Genomic DNA, 20,593 nt, shown 5'->3' with positions numbered 1-20,593 from the left:
TGGATCAGGGTGTCAGTCCGACTCATTCCTCCTATATGTGAGCGAGGCCAGGGCCTGTTGGGTATACCTACCTACCTAAGTGCGGAAATGCGGGAGATGCAGCAGTTGGTCAGAAGCGATGCGGAAAACTGGTCAACGGAAATTCGAAGGTCTATTCGTTTTTTTCAGATAGCTCACCTATTTCAGATCAATTCCACAATGAACAACCGTATCAACTCCCACTGAACAGTTTCCACTGAACCGCTGAACAGAACAGGAAGCATAGTTAATTTAACCCCAGGCAAAGCATGATGCTCCAGTAAAAGACCATCCAGAAACCACCGTTTATTCCTGCCAAGGTTACATAGGCATGAATAACATACACATTACACAGATAATGTTAAATGTCTGTCACTTGAAATAGTTCCTTTGTTCTTATGTCCTAGGTGGCGGGTGGCGTCTCATCATGGTTCAGCTGCCGTAGAGGTGGCTGCGACCTGACAAATATAAGGGTATCGGTCAGTACATGCCGACGTGAACCATCTATCTGTCTGAAATGTACGCGCACTGACGCACTGATCAAATGGGCTCGGGGCCGGCTCCTGGCCATTGGGCCAGTCAGTGAAGGGTCCGTACGGCGAACCGTCGTTCCAGACCCACTCGGCTGAACCCATCGGCCGAGACAGGCCGATCCAGGCCGTGTCGCTATTGACTTGGTTGCCAACGAGCAGATACAGGAATTCCCTGTTCGCTGGAGTCATAGTGGCCAGATGACCAAGGCCTCCTTCGCTGCAGCGCTCTTCCGCCCTCCGATGCGGGTCAGGGGCGGCAGACAAGAAGTAGCAGTTGTTGTCGGTGTGGAGGACGCCAAGTGCCGGACATGTGTAACATTGTCCATCCGGTCTTTGCGTAGAGCCGGCAGGACACGATGGTCTTGGCTGGGGCGCGTTCGCGAGCATGTCCAAGCGAGAGCTGATGTCCCGCAGGGAGTCATCGGTTCCGCTTTGTAAGAGCTCCAGTGTGCGGGCCAGTCGAGTGTAGTCCGACCTCAGGTATCCAAGCTCTGTCAGGATATCTTCCTTCCCGTTCTCCACTGCCGTGATGATTGACTGAGCCAGTTGCTCGACGGCATGTCTGAGGTCCCCCAGCTCGTCTCCAACACGGCCTATAGCACGCTGAAGCTCGGAGAGTCTCTGCAGGACGGCCGTCTTGGCGAGCTCGCCCTCGGTTTTGAGCGTCAGCAGGTGGTCAGTGCAGACGTCGTTTGCCGAGTGCCACCCGGAGCGAGAGTTGTGCGGCAGCGGGGCAGCCATGACCCCGGTTGGGTCACCCTCGGAGGGAGTCAGAGGCGCTGGTCCAGCCGACACTGAGAGGTCACGACCCTCTCCAGCCAGCTGAGGATCAGGAGGACGATGTGGGGTCAGAACACAGTGACACTAGCCCAGACCCTCGCCGGCACAGGCCATTTTGCGTTCTTCGACGGCACAAGGGGGGGGGGGGGGTTGGTTGGTACGACCCCCTTCGCGTTTGGCCCCTGATCGAGCTAGAGCTTCGCGGAAAAAACGAGCGTGTTGCCCATCACGAGCGGAAGCCGATGATACCCAATTTTAAGGTCCTAGGTCATCGGGTGACCTTCCAGGTCAGGTCAATGACCCGAAAACCGGGAAAATCGGGACCTGTTAGAAAGTCGTAAAGTGTGGCTGGTATGTGGTTTTCCGGGGTGCTGATCACGAATATCGTGTTAGTTTTGATCAGATCAGAGATGATGTCTTCAAGCATTTAGACCAGGTCGGGTCAGGTCAGGTCAGGTCAACCGGTAGGGGTTGTGACTGGTATTCGTAATACGTGTCAACCGCCTCTGACAGCTTCGTAACATGTTACGAAGGCACCAAAACTACTTCGTAAATGTTCAAACGATTGCTAAATTCGAATGCAGCTCCAAAAACTGGCCTAGAAACCTGTAAAACTCGAAAAAGTGAACAGAGGTCACCCGAGGTCACCAAAGGTCAATGACCTGACCCGACCTTCAGGTGACCTTGACACCCACCCTTATGTACCTATGGGAGCAACATCAAATCACATGTTTGAACGTTTGAAACCACGAAAAGCTTGCAAACGCGCGGCTAATGCGAGCCGACATACGCCGAATCGCGATTCCGGCCAAACATGGTCTCGGAAAAGAGGTCACAGGTCAAAGGTCATTTGGTTTAGGGTCATGAAACTTGCAGGGTAAGTGTAAAATTGATCAGTGCGAGGGTACTGAAAGTTTCGTCGCGATCGGCCGCTTTTTACGCGAGTTATTTGCGAACAACCTTAGAGGGGGTTGCATCAACCCCCTCCCCCTGCGGCCTGCATGCCGGCGAGGGCTAGGGGAAAGTGGGGTAAGACGGGCACCTTAACTTTGGAGCAATTTTCGGCCGGTTAGAAACATCATAGAGACGGAAAACTGAGTGAAAACATTTTTTTAGACATTTTACTTCCATTTGCCAGAAGATGAGACTTAGACCTGATTCAACAAATAAACTGCAGCTATTTTTGCAAAACCTTGCAAAAACCCGTCTTACCCCACCCCATGGGGTAAGACGGTCACATGGGTAGGGCAAGACGGCCAGCTTCTTTCACCGACCAGCATAGCTCGCAAAAAATGCCCGAGATTAGCCGAATTGATACCTAGAGTCGCTCGTTGGTCTCAAGTTCTTCGGAAATGGCAGTAGGTAGGTATACGAGATTCGTGCAGAAGGCGTATGCTCATATATAGGCCCTAGTTCAGAAGACATGTAGATCCGTTTTTAACATTCATTATTCGAGAATAAACTGCGAAGAAGGAATATTGCTAGCATGTCTGTGAGTATCGGAATCGAACATATTCTTATTAGCAATGCTTCTTTTTTCCTACAGCAACAAAACTATTTTCACAATTATCCTACAGACCCATTGGATTCATAGTTGCCCGTCTTACCCCATACTCAACGTCAGAAGTTCAGCACGATTTTTCTCTGTGGACAATTTGATGCAGACAAAGCAAATCCGCGGTAAATGAACACTGGTGGCATATGAGTGTACAATAAGTAAGGGTTAAAACCCTCGCCGGCCGAGGGGGGGGGGCGGGTGCCGCCCCCCCCCCCCATAGGGTTTTTTTCGCGATAGCTCCGAACACGCTGGCGATAGAGAGCTGAAACCTGGCAAACCTGACCTTTGATTCAAGCCGGATCTTTTGACATCAACCGCATTTTTGGGTCAGGTCAGGTCACTGACCTATGACGTCATAAGTGAACCTCTGCACGGTCTTCAGATGTCGCAACTTCGCAACGTCCTCACTGCCAGAGGAGATGTCACAGGGAAATGAAACTTGCAGGATCTACTATCCATTATGAGTCTCACAGCTTGTATATCTCGGATTTTTTTCCTTAAGGTCATATGAGGTCAAGGTCATTTTCGTGACCTCATCATTAGGTTGTAAGTCAACGGGGAAAAATGAAAACTGCTATTCTGGCGCCGGGAACGATCTCCAACTATCTCAAGCACAAATAATCGTGATTTGATACACTCCTTGCAAGGTTAGATGCGTCACTTTTGCAATGTTGACCTTGCGTGACGTCATTTATGACGTCATCAAGGTCATATTAGTTTTTCGTCAATAACTCCCGATCAAATTGAGCTAGCGAGTCGGGAAAGCCACCAATGGTCTCAGGAAGACCTGCCGAATCGAATGATATGCGACATGACCTCGTTCGACCAACTTCGTGACCTGGGGATGCTGACCTGACCTTGACTTGAGGTCAACACCCTAAGTTGACCTGACCCGAACAAAAAGTATATCATTCGACGCACCTGATCGAGGCGAACACGATGCTGCCAAAATCGCGGCTCTGCGGCCGTTTTTTGCGAAGTTATTCATCAAAAACTAAACTGTACCTTGGGGCACTTGACCTGACCTCAGAGGTCACCGGTTGACCTAGGACCTTAAAATCGGGTACCAATCTCTGCGTCTCGTAACGGCGCACACGCTCGTTTTTTCCGCGACGCGCTAGCTCCACCAGGGGCGAAACGGCGAGGGGGGTCGTACCCGCCCCCCTCTCGGCCGGCGCGTATGTAGAAAACCAATAGGTCCGGCGAGGGTTAACTTTTATTTTAACGCTGAAAATAATCTCAAGTAGGTATGCCTATAGTAACGTCAAGCACATGGACCCGGGATTTAACCCGCGCCCGACTGGGGGTCCTGGATTTCCACGTCCTGCAAATGCGCCGCGCTCAGTGTGTTTAAGTTACTTGTAACTCAGGGCTTGGAAGTGTTTATAGGTAATGGCTTTCGTCTAAAAGTGGCGCGTTTCAGCTTTCTCCCATTGACTTATAGGTAGGTAATGGGGAGGTCGCAAAATTGACCTGACCTTAAGTTATCGATATCAAAATTCTGAGATATAGGTACATTTGGTACTGTATCGTGGATCCGCCCTCCGGGCGGAGCCTCACGAAATAGTGTGAAACACGAAATAGCTCGTGATACTAAAATAATCTTACTTATGATGCATTCAGTAAATACAGTCTCGTCCCGAATCTCATAGCTGTTTATCACAACTTGATACATGGCGCAGCCGGCAGGATTTCGTTTTATATAAAAATAATAATTTAGCCATAGTTTTGTTTAATGATTAGCTGGTGATATAAAGTAAGCGAGAAGTTAAGGTACTAACATATTTTTGAATTGCATGTGCATATTTTAGACAAGCGCACTCTGATTTAAAGATTAGTTGACAAACGAATGTAAACTTTGACTTATCACTGAACGCTGCTTTCAAGTGTCGAATAGTTTAACACTAAGCTTTGCGGCATGCCAGGAGTATTCCGTCCTCCAGATGAATTTGACTTCACGACGCCAGAGCGATGGCCAGCGTGGAGAGATAGATTTCAGCGCTATCGGCTGGCATCTGGCCTCCACAAGGATGAAGATGACATTCAAGTCGCCGCCCTGATCTACGCAATGGGACCACAAGCAGAACACGTCGTTCATACACTGAGCTTGCCGGCAGAGGAGGCAAATAACTACAACATACTAGTAGACAAGTTCAATGATTATTTCATCCCTAAACGCAACTTCATAGCCGAGCGCCAGGCGTTTGAAAAAAAGATGCCAAGCAGCTAATGAAAGCAGTGAATGTTTCATGCGCAGCTTGTTTGCTCTGGCCGAGCACTGCAACTTTGAAAACAAGCAAGAACGAATCCGGGACAGGCTCATCGCTGGCATGAAAAACAAAGACTTATCCATGAAAATTCAGCTCCGAGCCATGGAAGAAGACATAACCCTGGATAAGGTCGTGACAATGATGCGTAACATGGACATAGTGAGCAATGGACAAGAAGCACAGCAGAATGTTGATCGTATCGATGTGCACAGGCCGCCATCGGTACCATCTCAGCAGTGCAGGCGCCCCCAAGCGGAAGTCGAGCGCTATGAGCACAGTGGCAGCAGAAGATTTTCTGGCGGAGGTCAGCAGACCAGAGGACAAGGTGCATGCAAGTACTGTGGCTATGACCGCCACGCTCGCCCCCGAGAATGTCCCGCGAAAGGCAAAACTTGCAACAAATGCGGAAAACGGGACCACTTCGCTGCCGTGTGCCTCTCTCGTATATCAGCTCGAGAGGTGAACTGCGAATGGCCATCTCCATCCGTGCAGGCTGAAGAAACTGATGAATATTCTTTCGTCGGGGATGTTGACGAAGATGTCATCCCACATTGGACCATCCTAGCGGACATGAACAAGCAGAAAGTTAAGTTTAAAGTCGACTCTGGTGCAGATGTAAGCATCCTTAGCTGGAACGACTACGTGAGACTTGGCCTTCCACAGCTGCAGCCTGCCAAGAACACTTTAAGAAGTGTCAGCAGAATCCTTGACGTTGAAGGCAAAGTGAAAGCTCGCGTACACTACAGAGGCAAAGTTCTCCACTCTGAGGTGTTCTATGTTGTGAAAACATGCTCAGAAAATCTACTGTCACGCTCGGCTAGCTCCCGGCTGGCAGTACTGCAGTTCACTGGCGAAGTCAGCAAGATCAGTGAAGGCGTGTTTGGAGAAACGGGGCTGATGAAGACTACTCCAATCACCATAAAGCTCGCTGAAGGCGCAGTGCCTAGCGCTGTGAATACAGCACGGAAAATTCCAATTCCTCTGCTAGAGGGAGTCAGGCGAGAATTGGAGCGCATGGAACAGCAAGGCATCGTGGAGACAGTGACCGAGCCCACTGACTGGTGCGCGCCTATGGTACCGGTTCAAAAAGCCGATGACAGAGTGAGGATCACCGTTGACTACAAGAAACTGAATCAAGCCATCAAAAGAGAAGTGTACCCAATTCCAACACTGGAAGATCTCACTTCAAAGTTCAACGGCGCGACTATGTTTTCAAAACTGGATGCCTCCTCAGGCTTCTTTCAACTGCCGCTTGACCCTGAAAGCTCACTGCTCACCACCTTTATCACTCCTTTCGGACGCAAGGCCTTCACTAGACTGCCAATGGGCATAAGCCTGGGGCCCGAATGCTTCCAGCGGAAAATGCATGAGATTCTGAAAGACCTACCTGGCGTCCTGTGCTACATGGACGACATCGTATGCTACGGCGATGACAGCACACACGACGTCCGTCTGCAAGATGTCCTGAAGAGAATCGAAGAGTCAGGACTGAGATTAAACAAGAAGAAGTGCCAGCTGAAGCAAGAAGAAATCAAGTTCCTGGGTCTCCGGATCAGCAAGCACGGCATCCAGCCCGACGAAGAGAAGGTAGAAGCGATCACAAACCTCCCGGCTCCCAGAAACATTGAAGAGCTGCGGTCGCTCCTCGGCATGATCAACTATCTAGGCAGATTCGTGCCTAACATCCAAGAAAACCTTCGACCGCTCTATGATCTGCTAAAGAAAGATACTGCTTGGATGTGGACAGCGGCACAGCAGGATGCACTGGACAGAGTGAAGCATCTGCTGACATCAGCACCCGTGCTGGCCTTCTATGACCCGACAAAAGCAACCGTTGTCAGTGCCGATGCCAGCAGCTATGGTTTGGGAGGCTGTATACTACAAAGACATGGTAAGGAGCTCAAGCCAGTAGCATACTGCAGCAGAACGATGACAGAAACAGAGAGAAAATGGGCGCAGATAGAAAAAGAGCTTCTGGCGGCCACCTGGACTTGCGAGAAAATGCACATGTTTCTGGCGGGTTTGCCTGAGTTTGAGCTTCAGCTTGACCACAAGCCTCTGATTCCTCTAATCAACTCGAGGAATCTGGTAGAGGCACCTCTCCGATGCCAGCGCCTCCTGATGCGACTGATGACGTACAATGCCCGCGCCAGCTACGTCCCAGGAAAACAGCATGTTCTTCCGGATTTTCTTTCAAGATTCCCAGATCGCACCAAGGAGGACGAAACAAGCTCCGTCATGGTCAGCGAGGTCCACCAGTACTGTGCAATGATATACGAAGCGCTTCCAGCCACCCAGCAGCGTCTGAAAGAAATCAGCGAAGCCCAAGCAGCAGACAGCGTACTCCAACAAGTAGTGAGACAAACACTCAGCGGCTGGAAGGAAGGACTGAAGCACCATAGTCTTAATGAATACTTTGCTGCAAGAGGACAGGTCACTGTTATCTACACCACATTCGGAAAGCTTCTGATGCACGGCAGGCGTCTCGTGATTCCGCCAACGCTTCAGAAAGAGATGCTGCGACGTCTGCATGACGATGGACACTTTGGACTGCATAAGTCTGAAGAGAAAGAGCAGAACAATCTGTCTGGTGGCCCGAAATCAGCAATGATCTGAAGATCTATGTGACGCAGTGCTCCTTCTGCCAAATCAACTCACCCAAACAGCGCAAAGAGCCGCTCATCTCCACACCAGTTCCAGAGAAGCCGTGGTCCCACGTGGCAACAGACATATGCCATTCTGGTGGTTCCATCTGGCTGGTAACCATCGACATCTTCAGCAGATATTTGGAGATCCAGCGCCTTACCAATGTATGCAGCACAGGCGTGATAGCGTGTCTAAAAACACTGTTTAGTCAGCACGGGATTCCAGATCTTCTGACAACCGACGGAGGTACACAGTTTACTTCTGCGGCATTCGAGGAGTTCAGGAAGTCCTACGGTTTTCAACATCGTGTGACTGATCCACACCACCCGTCGTCCAACGGAGCTGCTGAACGTGCGGTACGCACCGCTAAGTGGATCCTAAAGCAAAAAGACTGGCACTTGGCTCTCCTAAACTATAGAGCTACCCCCATAGAGGCTACTGGCTGTTCGCCTGCAAAACTGCTCATGGGACGCAACCTGCAAACTAGACTTCCGGTGGCACAAACCGAGCAACATGAGTATCAAGCAGCTCGTGAGAAGGATGAAGAGGGGAAGAGGAAGATGGAAAAGTACTTCAACCAGCGGAATGGGGTTAGACTACTTCCAGATCTCAAGCCTGGTTACAATGTTCGCATGAAGACCGACAAAGAATCAGACTGGTCGGCGTCAGCGAAGGTTCTCAAGAAAGCAGGCCCAAGAAGCTACATAGTACAGACCGGAGGAGCTACTTACCGACGCAATCGTTGTCATCTAAAGCTCTGTGAGCATGAAGAGCCCAAGCACCAGCGCTCTCCGCCTCCAGCACCAGCCCGCGCTGCAACAAGATCGATGAGCCCGGCACACCTACCAGCTCTGCTGCAGTCTCATCCGTCGCGTCGTGACCTGAAGGTTCCAGCACAAAGGGCGCTCACTCCGCCGAGAAGCATCCAGACCAAAGAGTCCAGACCTCCGAACGAAAGGCGGTCTTACACTCGGAGCAGAGCCGACAACAGGACAACGACTTCAGATGGTCATGGGGAGGTGAAATCGTCCTCTCCCAGAGTGACCCGCAGCGGAAGATGCTTCGGACCGTGACGTCCGTCTCGCCAAAGGAGGGAGATGTATCGTGGATCCGCCCTCCGGGCGGAGCCTCACGAAATAGTGTGAAACACGAAATAGCTCGTGATACTAAAATAATCTTACTTATGATGCATTCAGTAAATACAGTCTCGTCCCGAATCTCATAGCTGTTTATCACAACTTGATACAGGTACATGCTATTTCTCTTAGCAATCGACGAAAGTTTCAAAGCGATCGGTGACTCGGTGTAGTTGGCAGACATCGAAACTTTTATAAGGTGAGGTCACTTCAAGTGACCTGGTGACCTGACCTTGAATGACCTTGATCTGAAATTTTCACACCATGTGTAAAATTGATTTATGATAAGATGTACCAAAAAACGCGCCACCGTTTTTGAGATATTCGCGAAAAACCACAGGGGGGTGTTCAAACACCCCCCACCCCTCAGCAGGGCGCGGGATAAATCATCCCTGCACAGCCCGCCCTCGGAGACTGCCTGCCGCTCACCATGACGGCACAGAGGATGACGCTCCTGCTGACAAACATGACCGCCGGCTGATGGCGGAACGGGACGCCGCCGGTGCTGCTCCGTGGAAGGCCGCCGCGCTTCTGTGGCAGGGTCGGCGACCGTACCGCCAACAGAGCTCTTGTCCGCCGGTTTGACCAGTGGTCTGTGCGGTCATAGGGACCACTTAGCCAGCCGCCGGCTTAACGCCGACGGCATAAGATCTTTATAGCCGGATGCTGAGGTCAGACATTATGCAGGTGCATTGTCCCATGCATTAACCCTCGCCCTGGCAGGGGGGGGGGGTCGATGCGACCCCCCCCTAAGGTTTTTCGAAGATAGCGTAAAAACGGCGGCGCGCAGCGCCGCCAAATTTGGCACAGCCTATGGGGCAACCTTTTTACGTATGACCTGAAAATTTCAGGTCCGGGTGACCTTGGGTCAGGTCACCAGGTCAGAAAAACCGGTACAAGGTCATGGTCAAATTTCAATTTTCTTCATGCACCTGTCCAACTCACAGTTTTTGACTGATTTCCTTCAAACTTTCAGGATGTGCTAAGTTCACCGAGTTGTATAACATATAGTCCGGTTTTTTTTAGGTCACTGACCTGAGGTCAGTTAGAGGTCATTACGTCGTAATGTTAAGCCTATGGGAAAATACTAAATTCGGAAAATACTGGAGATATCCGCTTCGTTTTATCACTTTTGTGCTTTGAAACCACGGTACTTAACAGCAGGACACTTGGTGCTTCTATGTTTGGTGTACTTATCCATGGGTCAGGTCAAATGAGGTCAACTGAGGTCAAATGACGTTTTTGCCAATAACTTGGCACATAATGACGCTAGAGCTTAAAAAATGATATCATTGTGTTCCTGGTGATCAGCCGAATCGAATGATATGCGATATGATGCAATTTGGTTAATTTGAACTTAATTTATTAATTTAAGTTTACTTAAAATTTAAGAAAAACTTTAAGTACACTTAAGCAAGCTAAAAAGTATACCATTCGACGCGCCTTGACGTGCTGAGTTCACTGGTGCTTTTTTTTGCTCTATCTTAATTAGATCAAAAGTTATAGGCGAAAAACTTTTGACCTGTTTTTAGCGAAATTTTTACATTTATACCCCCAAAACCCCCCTAAATATTGACCTAGAGCAACCAAATTTGCACAGGGGCGAGAACTCCGGGGGGCCCACCTACCTACCAAATTTGGTGTTTCTAGGTGCCATAGGAGCCAATCGCGAGGGGGGGTCGCATCGACCCCCCCCCCTGCCAGGCCGTGTTATGAAAAATGCCCTGCCAGGGCGAGGGTTAAACCGCGCTCCACGCACTGGGGTTTGCGTAGTCGTATAACGCGCCCTACTGGGGGAGGGGGGAGGGGGGCTATTCATAGCCCCCCTCCTAACTCCGAAACTACTCGGCCGATCGGCAAAATTCAAACAACGTCTGATAGCCCCCAAAAATGTCGAAAGAAACCTAATTTCATTGACCTTCAGGTCACCGATGACGTCACAGGTCAGGTCAAAGTAAAAATTATCGATGTTTGGCTTGTTCACATTTCGGGCTCTGGCCGCCGTCTTGCCTACAAGTCAGATCAGGCTCATTTTTGGTTTACACAATCGTGAACAGATGCTTTAGATACCTTGAAGGTATCATATTGTGCTTTGATTTTCAGGTCAGGGTCAGATCTGAGGTCATCACAGGTCACGTAAATTTTATAGCATGCATCGGTCACGTGACACATGTTTTATGTTCCATTTAGACCATATATTTCGTACTCGATATCGTTTATGTCATTCGTGGTCATTTTGATTTGAATTTAGCTTAGGTCAGGCCACTTTCAGGTAAAAAGTCAAATTTTAAAGTTACGTTTTTTAAACAAAATGAACACGATGGTGCTATTTATATTGGTGTACGATGACAAATACGTACTGAAAATTAATTTGAGAAATTTATAATTGTGAAATTTTTGCTATAATGCGTATAGCTTAGCTATTTTTGAAGATATCTGGAAACAAATTGCTGGAATAAATCAAAAGCATGTGTTCTATTACATATATTCCGGTTTTTTTACGAAACGTCAAAAACTTTTTGAAAGAAAGATAATATAAATTTTGAATTTTAATACGAGTATTGAAGGTTTCTTAAAATCTAAGTGAACTTAAAGTAATTAATTAAGTTCAAGCTCATCAAGGTAAATCATATTGCATATATTTTGACTCGAATGATCACAAGGAACACAATGAAATCATTTTTGAAGCTCTAGTTTCATTGTGTGCCAAGTTATTAACAAAAACGTAGTTCGACCTTGGTTGACCACAATTGACTCGACCCTAGCTTTCTTGCACATTGCAAACACTAAAGGCCTGGCTACACTATGCGTTTTCTTCGTGCGTTTTTTGCGTGTTTGCGTGTTTTGCGTGATATCGTTCTAAAAAAAAGAACGATATTACGTTTTTGTGATGTTTTACACCTTAAATTTTAGTTACATAAGAGTTATATTAGCTTTTGTATATAACCAAAGTGAAAAGTATATTGTTTATAACTTTTTTTCCTAGAACGATATTACGCAAAACACGCAAACCTGCAAAAACGCACGCAGAAAACGCATAGTGTAGCCAGGCCTTAAGAGGATCAAGGTAAATCAAGGTAGTACAACACAATTCACAAAAACGTTGTTCTGGAGCACAAATCGCTCATCTTTGTACATTTAGACCCATTCGGACAAATTTCATTAACCCGCGTCCCGTAGGGGGGGGGGCGATATCTTCTAAACGACTGTATCTATCGTCACCAAACTTTCAGGACCCCTCTGGGCATCAGTTTTACTCATTGTAACCAAACATTTTTAGAGGCTATTATAGGTTGGCCGCAAATGACGTCAGAATGACGCCATGTTCTGCCATTTTCGACCAACAAAAGGTTTTGCGGGAAGCGCTGTCCGGCCTAGAGCTTTGAAGATAGAGAAAATGTTTTGATACATAAAAGGTGAGGATTAAACAGGACTATTAACCCGCGCCCCGTAGGGCTACCGGCGGACCCTACCACCCGTAGGGGGGGGGGCCGTTTCGGCCCCCCCTAAGATCTCGGAAAGTTACCGGCCGATTTTCAAAATTCAAACGGCGTTTGATAGCCCTACCCGGGAACTACCTTGTGGCCAAATTTCATTGACCTAGGTCAATCCGATGACGTCACAGGTCAGGTCAAAGGTCAGATTTTCACCGTTCACAGGCAATTCAAGAAATGTGCTGTGAAATCGAGTAAATTGGTAATTTATTGAAAACCATCGATGGTATTTTGTTCGTCAAACACATACTTTGCTATCTGAGGTCACTGATACCAGGTCAGGTCACAGCGAGGTCAGGTCACCGGGGGTCACAATATGAATGTGTCGTGTGATACATGTTTTATGGTCTATTTTACATGACAAATGCGATTATGTGGGTTAGGCAGCCTTTGGGGCCAGCCTAGGTCACGTTTTGGTGAAGGTCAGGTCAAGGTCAGGTCAAATTAGGTCAAATTTCAAAGTTGATATTTTTGCATAAAATGGGTATCCATTCGATGCAGCTCGTCACGGGGAGTCTAATGGTGGTCTTTGTTTTGCTCTACGAGTTCTAGAATTGCCAAAAATTAAGTTTGAAAATTTGACGTCATCATTTTTGAACAGTTTTTTCGCTATAACTTGGCCAAAAAACGAGGTATTGATCTGAAATTTGGTATGTAGATAGAAGACGGTAGGTACTATCACATATATTCCGGTTTTTTCGAAACTCAAAAACTTTTTGGATTTTTTGGCTAATATATCCAAAAAAATGCTTTTTTGATTTTTGGGGATCAAAACTCAAAAATTTCAAAAATCCGAGATAGCAGTTTTGTAGCCCTGTCAATTCTACACCTTTTATGTCTTGATCATTTTTTTGTATCTTCAAAGCTGTAGGCCTGACAGGTCTTCTTGCGAAGGTCTTTTTTCGGTCGAAAATGACAGAACATGACGTCACTCTGACGTCATTTGTGGCCAACCTATCACAGCCTCTGGAAATTTTTTTGGTCACAATGTGTAAAATTGATGCCCGGAGGGGTCCTGAAAGTTTGGTGGCGATATCTCCAGCCGTTTAGGAGATATCGACCGAAAAGGACAAGGGGGGCCGTTTCGGCCCCCCCTACGGGGCGCGGGTTAAACTGTTGTCTCGGATTTTTTTTTTATTATGCATAAAAAGCCAAAAAAAAAAAGTTTTTCGAATTTCGAAAGAACCGGGATATATGTGCTAACTGCTTGTCCCTCCCACCTTCTATCCACATACCAAATTTGAGATCGATACCTTTTTTTGGCCAAGTCATAGCGAAAAAACTGTTCGAAATTGGTGACGTCAAATGTCCAAACTCATTTGTTAGCAATTCTAGACCTCGTAGCGCAAAGCAAAGACCACCATTAGACTCCCCGTAACGAGCTGCATCGAATCAATACCTGCATTTTATGCAAAAATATCAACTTTGAAATTTTACCTTTTTTGACCTGACCTTGACCTGACCTCCACCAGAAAGTGACCTAAACCGTACCTGATGGTCTTATAACCAACACCATTGAGTTGGAAATGAAAAATTGGCCATCAAATATGCATCGCATAACCTTAGTACATTCATGTGCTGACTCTCGGTGATCTGACCTGTGACCTGACCTGGTGTTGTCAGCGACCTTTAATATCAGCATATGTACTAGGCAACTGACGCCCTATCGCTGATTTTCGACAAAATGCCTTTTCCTCGGTGTTATAGCGCATTCCCTAGAAGACCCGTGAACGGTGAAACATTTTATCTTTGACCTGACCTGTGACGTCATCGGTGACCCCGAGGTCAATGAAATTTGGTTTCCCTCGACAAATTGGACAGGGCTATCGAACGCCGTTTGAATTTTACAGATCTGTCCAGTATTTTCGGGGGGGGGGAAGAGATACGGGGGGGGGGGGGGCAAAAAATGCCCCCCAACTCGCGGAAGGTGGCCGGGAAGCCCAACGCCTGCCGGGTTAAAATTCCAAGGTCAGGTGACACATATTCTGAGGTTAAAACTCAGGCGTCGGCATCGTAACAAGCGTTAGGGTGGTCGGAAGCCGCTTTGCCCCATTCTCCCTTAAATGACACTCCTGACGGGGATGGACTACGATTGAGAGGCAGCAGTAAAATCCAGTTGAATTCAGTTGGGTGTTAAGATTTAACCCGGCAGTTGCTGGGGTATTTCGCCACACACCGTTTTTGCTGAGGGGGGGGGCGTTAAACGCCCCCAGCCGATAGCTCGAGAACCAATAGGCGCAGCAAAACGCACGAGGCGGCAAACGAAAGAACGCGACGAGATGCTTCAGATGAGTACTTAAATTGAATTTTGAGGTCACAGGTCGGGTTGAGGTCAACGATAATCAATAATCGAAGATAGCCATTTGATTGATCATGGTATTGGCTGTCTAATGGCCTTTACGGCATGTCGGTATGTCTATTCTGTGATTTTATATGATTTTTTAAAAAACATATGCCGTTTTTGGGCGAAAACTCAGAAATCATGACGTCACTTAAACCTCGATATCTCAAAAAATTTCCGACCGATTTTTTTGAAACTTTGTCACAATAAATTTCAATCAATTCCCTTCAGGTACCAAAAATCCTGCGGCGCGCCGTTTTTATGCTATGGCCCGGTGAAAAAAGTGGGGGCGTTTAACGCCCCCCCCCCCAGCAACTCGCGGGTTAACCCTCGCCCACGCATGCCATGTTCCCATCCTAGAACGCACATGGGGGGGGGGGGGTTGCCACCCCCGCGCCATTTCGTTCCTGTTGGAGATAGAGCTTCGCTGTAAAGACAAAAAAGATTCTTTGGGAAGAGTCGAATCCAATGATACCCAGTTTTGCCTTCTCAGGTCAGTCATTGACCTTCCAGGTCCGGTCAAACTAAAAAATGTTGCTGTTTTGGGTCGCCGTTGGATATCAAGTGCTGCTTATCATATACCGATGACGATGCCGTTTTCTGGTGCCAAGCCAGCTAGAACCTCTTTCTCACACTACCCGACCAGGTTTTTGCTGTTGAGGTCATTTCAGGTCAAGTTAGGTCAAGATCAATGATATGTTTTTGTATGTCTGTGTATGTCTGTGTGTATGCTGATGTGTGCACCGACTGTTTATGTGTCCATATTACATGAAATCATGATCTGAGAAGCTTTTACCAAAAATGCAGTCAAAAAACTTCCAGAAAAGTAAATTCAGCTTGCCTAAAACGCAATTATTTTAGATGACCTAGGTTGACCTTGACCCTGACCTTGACCTCCGTACATCGTCGAACAACATGTTCCACGATAGGTGGGAGGTAAGACTGGCAAAAAAGGCCGAAATCAAGGTGTCAAAAGCTAACAAGGCCCATAGCCAACGCAAGATGTTGAGAATTGGTCATTTGGGTCATGACATGACCTGAGAAACAAGGTCATATCTCCGAAACCAAAAACCACAGAAACTTGAAATTTTTAGTGGACATCGAAAAAGGATAGAGGAGCAGTTTTACGAAAAATCAGGCTTCTAGCTCTAACAATGTGGAGTGCAGAGCCGAAAGACTACCTGGGGGGGGGGGTGGCAACCCCCCCCCCCAGCCAACGCCAACGCCCCATGTGCGGGCGAGGGTTAATGGGACCGCTAAATGCTGGCATTTGTGAAATTCTCTGTTTGTGTCATCCTACATAGGGAAAGAGCATGCTGATCTGAGATAAAAAACATTATGAGCCATTCTTTATAAAAAAGCAAAGCAATTTTCAGTAAACGTACTTTGATAAATGTAGTCTATTATTGTTTGCTATATGTTATGTATCTGTATGATAGAACTGTATGATAGACAGCCACAGCAGTGGCTGAGTCGGCCGCCACCGGCAACTAGAGCTGACACGGCTCAGGTTCAGGGCCGCTGGCCGGGGAGCACGGCGCCGGCGAGCCGGGGGCCAGTCGGCCGGAGTGGGAGGTGCGTGGCGGCTCGTTCTGCGCTTGGGAATGGACATTTCTGCGTTTTTGCATACTACATAAAAGTTAGGTTAAACTAGACACTTCCTGTTGAATTTGATGTGACCTGTTGAGCAAATCGGTAAAAGCACATCTTGTCTCTGAAAAATCAACAACCTATTAACGTTTAAGTACTTACGTGTAGCTAATGGATGCATTAGCATAAGTACCTACATAATGCATTTATTTTTAGAAGATAAAAGAAGTTCGTTGCCCTTTCCCATCCGGTGTTAAGAAACGGAACCTTATAATCAGATAACCTGAAAGCAGAGCGGCTAAAGGAAGTAGGAATTCATATCCGTCACTCCACGAGATGAACATCGCCTTAACACGAAACGGAATGCGTAATTTATCTGACATATGAAATTTGTGCAACTATTTATAGTAAATCTTTTTCGCAAATCCCTATTATCTTTTTTTTCCTTCGGTGTTAAGCCGGTGGCTGGCTAAGTGGTCCCTAGGACCGGCACAGAACACTGGTCAAACCGGCGGACAAGAGCTCTGTTGGCGGTACGGTCGCCGACCCTGCCGCAGAGGCGCGGCGGCCTTCCACGGAGCAGCACCGGCGGCGTCCCGTTCCGACATCAGCCGGCGGCCATGTTTGTCAGCAGGAGCGTCATCCTCTGTGCCGTCATGGTGAGCGGCAGGCAGTCTCCGAGGGCGGGCTGTGCAGTGTGCAGGGAGGACATTAAGTCCAGCTCCATGTGCTTGAGATAGTCTTTGAGATCAACGGTAATAACTGACCTGGCTTCGAAAATTCGGCTTTTGTCAGCCACAAAATCCCGTTACAATAATGACAACCAAGTATGCAATCTTATAGCTCTCTATCAAAAACGCATTCCGATCAATCATAAAAGAAAATCGCGCAGGAATAGCGCCCCCCGAAATATTTTTTAGCCATGCAGAGGTTTTTACTTTTGACGTCGTGTTTACCCCTTCCCTGTAGAGGCGCGTTTAACGTTAGTAACATTTGTAAATATGCTCGTTATTGACACCCACTTCATTTCAGGTCATATGTGTACGTGGAACAGCAGTAAATCCAGCTTTGAGCAGCATGCCTATTGCTGTACCGAGGAATCCGCTGGATGAATTAAAGACCTTTCCACGCTTGTCTTCATTCTTCTCCAGACTGGACCGTATGGCAAAGGCAAACTGTTCGCAGGTAGGGATAATAACATGCTTCATTTATACGTTCAAATAATACGATGCAAAAATAGGCGAGAGTGGGGTAATTTGGCCGGTGGTGTAAATTGGCCGCCCCCACCTGTACGAAAGCTCATAAAAGTGAATGAAATAACTCTCTATTCTCTCTAGTCTCTATTCACTTGTCGTCGGCAGAACTAACTCGAGAACAAATGTCAAAACTTTCCCCCTCTTAGTTTTATTCAAAATTAATAAAAGGTGAATTTCGTTAGAAAATGGTAACTTTTACTTCCGTTTAAAAATTTGTATAACATGTAGTATTTGGGCTGTAAACGAATTCCAACATTATGACGCCATTTTGAGGGTGTTCAGCGGTTCCAAGAGCAATTTCATCTAGTTCTGTACAGCCATGACGACTTTATAGACAAAAAAAAATTCAGAATGGCAATATGGGATTATTTGGCCGGGGCTAGCGGGGCAACTTGGCCGGTGCGCTCAGAGTCACGATGCTGGGACGGCCGAGTTGTCATGGTCAATTATACCATAAAGGACATAATTCATGACCAACTTTGACTACCTTGATGCATATTTCCTATTGGACAGCTGTAAGGGCATGTGACGTCATCAAAGGTTACCTAACGTTTTTTTGCTAATAAATACGTACAGAAAAAAGATACAGCCGCGCAAGTGGTATCATTGTGTTCAGCTCGTCAAGGCGCATCGAAAGATATACATGATGACCTTGAACTCACGTAACCTTGAGGTCAAGCGACCTGAGGTAACGTGACCTGAAGCCAACCTTTGACCTTGACCTCTTGAGGTCAACACATACAAGTTTCGATGCGGAATGACGAGAGAATTACGATGGTACTTTTAGTTTTGGCCTAGCTTGATTACTTCAAAAGCTATTCGTAAAAAACTGTCATCGCATCTAGAGCCGTTATTTTGACTATTTTCGACCTCTGTGACGGCTGAGTTAACCTCCAAATTCCAAAATGCTTCAAATGCGTCGTAGGACAAGCGTCATTGCTGAATGTGAAGCTGACTCGCCTATAACAAAAATCATGGCCTCAAACTAACACCGGCCAAATTGCCCCACACCCCCGGCCAAATAACCCTGCTAGTGGGGCAATTTGGCCGCTTTGCAGACCTTTGTAATACGTCACAATTTCAATATATGTAGTTACTCTATCATTTCAAGTTTACTGTCCAAGAAAGTAAAATGAATGCCACACCTGTCAGCGTTGAGAAAATGCAGAAATGTGTTGTCGATTTTTAGTTACATCGTTGTCTAAAAAAAGCGGCCAATTTACCCCACTCTCCCCTACCTATTTTATTAGACCTGCCATATAAATGCACGCTGTGTGTTTAAGAGGTTTAAGAGCTTTGTATGTACAGGTCTCGCGAGATTAAGCGGTAGGTTTTGCACTTTTACATTTCCGGTTATATCTCAGAAACTAATCGATCTACGATGAAGCCATTTTACACGATCATGGCCGGCTTTTTACCCAACAAGTCGATCGCATCTTCAACACATAAAAGCTTAAGACGACGAAGATATAGCCTGAAGTACACTAAATTTTCTAGGTGCAAAACCTACCGCTAAAACCCGCGAGACCTGTACATAGGTACACTTCCCATCATTGCGAATGTTCACTGCAGTGTCGGCGTGTTCTGACCCCACATCGTCCTCCTGATCCTCAGCTGGCTGGAGAGGGTCGTGACCTCTCGGTGTCGGCTGGACCAGCGCCTCTGACCCCCTCCGAGGGTGACCCGACCGGGGTCATGGCCGCCCCGCTGCCGCACCGCCCTCGCTCCGGGTGGCACTCGGCAAACGACGTCTGCACTGACCGCCTGCTGACGCTGAAAACCGAGGGCGAGCTCGCCAAGACGGCCGTCCTGCAGAGACTCTCCGAGCTTCAGCGTGCTATAGGCCGTGTTGGAGACGAGCTGGGGGACCTCAGACCTGCCGTCGAGCAGCTGGCTCAGTCAATCATCACGGCAGTGGAGAACGGGAAGGAAGATATCCTGACAGAGCTTGGATACCTGAGGTCGGACTACACTCAACTGGCCCGCACTCTGGAGCTCTTACAAAGCAGAACCGATGACTCCCTGCGGGACATCAGCTCTCGCTTGGACATGCTCGCGAACGCGCCCCAGCCAAGACCATCGTGTCCTGCCGGCTCTACGCAAAGACCGGATGGACGCTGTTACACATGTCCGGCACTTAGCGTCCTTCACACCGACGACAACTGCTACTTTGGCAGCGATAGTCGCACTACGTATGACAGAGCCAAGCAGCGCTGTATGACTGCCGGTTTCAGTCACCTGGCTACAGTGACAGCAGAGAACCGAGGACTGGACTCATCGCACTGCTGTTGGAGAAAAGCTTCAACAATGGATGGATCGGTCTGAGTAGGGAGGGTGGCTCTTCTCAGTGGGTTTGGGAAGATGGATCTCCCTACGGATATAATGAGTGGAATGGCCAGGAACCTGGTCCGACGACTGATAGACGATGTGTTTTTGTTTTGGCGAGCGTATCTGTTGACAGGTGGCTTGCCGTGCCCTGCACGTCCTCGCTGGCATTTGTCTGTCAGGTTCCGGCTGTTGTGTCTAGCCCTGAGCCCTAACTACATCGACGGTATAGGTACTCGCTAAGGGTGGCTGAGAAGCTATGAACTAAAAAGTGTCCAGACCAAATGCACATGAATAGAAAGCTGTGTACAAATAAGACCTTTGCCAATATATATTTTACTATTATTATTGAGACGTCTGTAGCTAAAAGAGCGCGACGATTTTAGCCTGCATGCACGGACGAGAGGCCGCGCCAAATACGCACCAGGGGGGGGGGGGGGGGCGGATACCTGCATCCCTGAGATCCAGAAAATAAAACAGACTAGCGACATAACTTTTTATTGGGACGCATGGTATCTACTCCTCCTGGAACAGTTGCACATACCTATACCTACGCATACCTACGGAGAATAATGCTTCATAACGTGGTATGTTGCAAACATATATCACATGCTGGGGTAAAATACCAATAAATCGAAGCTGTATT

General features: G+C 47.6%; 2 protein-coding genes across 2 annotated transcripts; one reads left to right on the top strand and one right to left on the bottom strand.

The window, feature by feature from the left end:
• Window positions 1–387: 387 nt before the first annotated feature.
• LOC122371071 (CD209 antigen-like) lies at window positions 388–9,016 on the bottom strand. The gene is made up of 2 exons (XM_043347151.1): window positions 8,537–9,016; window positions 388–1,373 (listed from the first exon to the last, which is right to left on the bottom strand). Exons 1-2 carry the CDS (start codon window positions 8,552–8,554, stop codon window positions 444–446), a joined length of 948 nt encoding a protein of 315 aa, XP_043203086.1. The 5' UTR covers window positions 8,555–9,016; the 3' UTR covers window positions 388–443.
• Window positions 9,017–16,815: 7,799 nt separating this feature from the next.
• On the top strand, window positions 16,816–20,357 carry LOC122371075. Its single transcript, XM_043347165.1, has 3 exons — window positions 16,816–17,025; window positions 17,399–17,551; window positions 19,237–20,357. Exons 1-3 carry the CDS (start codon window positions 16,987–16,989, stop codon window positions 19,945–19,947), a joined length of 903 nt encoding a protein of 300 aa, XP_043203100.1. The 5' UTR covers window positions 16,816–16,986; the 3' UTR covers window positions 19,948–20,357.
• The last annotated feature ends 236 nt before the right edge of the window (window positions 20,358–20,593 follow it).

This window comes from Amphibalanus amphitrite, unplaced genomic scaffold (genome assembly GCF_019059575.1).
Source record: "Amphibalanus amphitrite isolate SeventyFive unplaced genomic scaffold, NRLGWU_Aamphi_draft 001201F_arrow, whole genome shotgun sequence".
NCBI lineage: Eukaryota > Metazoa > Arthropoda > Thecostraca > Balanomorpha > Balanidae > Amphibalanus > Amphibalanus amphitrite.
The sequence above is the reverse complement of the archived record's forward strand: the minus strand, read 5'-3'. Positions and strand labels throughout refer to the sequence as shown.